Source organism: Seriola lalandi, unplaced genomic scaffold (assembly GCF_002814215.2).
Source record: "Seriola lalandi dorsalis isolate HSWRI2012SDOR001 ecotype SW California unplaced genomic scaffold, Sedor1 jcf7180001975930, whole genome shotgun sequence".
NCBI classification, from domain to species: Eukaryota; Metazoa; Chordata; class Actinopteri; order Carangiformes; family Carangidae; genus Seriola; species Seriola lalandi.
The window spans coordinates 1-1,312 of record NW_019446596.1 but is presented as its reverse complement, the minus strand read 5'-3'; the positions used below and the strand labels follow the sequence as shown (position 1 = coordinate 1,312).

General features: G+C 41.8%; 1 protein-coding gene across 1 annotated transcript; it reads left to right on the top strand.

Moving 5' to 3' along the window:
* Positions 1-54: 54 nt before the first annotated feature.
* On the top strand, positions 55-1,141 carry LOC111656040 (hypoxia-inducible factor 3-alpha-like; the record flags this gene model as incomplete). Its single annotated transcript, XM_023407623.2, has 3 exons — positions 55-218; positions 311-421; positions 965-1,141. Coding segments are annotated over 3 exons (425 nt in total), but the record flags the coding sequence as incomplete, so codon positions are not given.
* Positions 1,142-1,312: the final 171 nt, after the last annotated feature.

Below are 1,312 nucleotides of genomic sequence, written 5' to 3'. Positions count from 1 at the left end.
ATTTTCTATTCAACAGTTGAAATCAGTTTGCTGTGCTCTTTGTGTCTCCGTCAGGTTTTGTTGAGCTGTCGTTCATCAGTCCGCCCAGTCCAAACTCACTGCCGGACCACCCTCAGGATCTGTGCACTCCACAGCTGCGACAGCTCCTCACGCCCATCTTCAACCCCATCACGCCACCTTCCTCATCATCACCAGCCTCCTCACCTGATCCTGAGCCTGTAAATACCAGCCTTAAATCTTTCTAAAACATTGAAGGTATTAGTTTCTCTGCTGGATTTAACATCTTTGTTTGTCCGTTGATCTCCCTCAGAGCATCCGTGAGGAAGAGGAGGAGGAAGAGGAGGAGATGGACACAAGCAAGGTGGAGAAGTTCTTTGCCATTAGGCCAGAAGAGGGTCAGAAGACAGAAGAAACACTGGAGGTGAGAGCAGAAAACATGACAGTCTTCACTTAAAAGAACATGTCTGATTGTCTGCTCTTATTTCTGATTGCGCGTCCGTACAGCTCTTCATTTTCAACTTTTATTTTTCAGATGAGAAAATTAAAAGTTTTAAAAATCTATACCAAAAATTATGGGTGAAAAGAAAAATTTTGTGAACTGTAATTGCCACAAGTTGGAACATAAATCTGGGAGAAAATTTTGTGTGTATTATAGATTTAATTTAATCTGTTTTATGTCAAAAAGCCAAGTATGTGTTGTTTAAACTGGTCAACACCAAAAATCAAGAGCATTAAACTCTGTAAATCTAAAAACTAGTGAAGTCAAAAGTCAAAATCTTGATGCTTGACCTTGAAATATATTGAAAGGAAAACTCACAAAGTTTCTTGCAACATAGAAATAACCTCTGGTCATTTAAAAGAAAGTGAAAAGACACACGTTTGGATGTGGACATCTTGGCCTTGTAACAGTCCAATGGTCCCTGTTTTTCTCTCTGACTTTAATTTCCTGTTTGTCTTTTCTCAGAACATGGAGGGGATGGATCTAGACATGTTGGCTCCTTACATCTCTATGGACGATGACTTCCAGCTGACCTTCCTCAGCAGTCTGCCGGAGGAAGCCGACAAAGCTTCGTCCTCCTCCCCTGAACCTTCAGCTGTGAGCAGGAAGCGGTGAGACATGCTCCTAAACTTCAGGGACTGTCGACAGCAGTTAGCTGTCAGAAGTGTAAAGGCTGTGATGACCCTCAGGCCTTAAACCCACCGACAAACAGCTTGTTGGATGATTAAATGAAAGCTCTGATGTTTGTCCTGAGGGTGGCGCCAGAGGAAAAGTTGTTTATTAAATCTTGAATATAAGTAAACAACAAAGGTT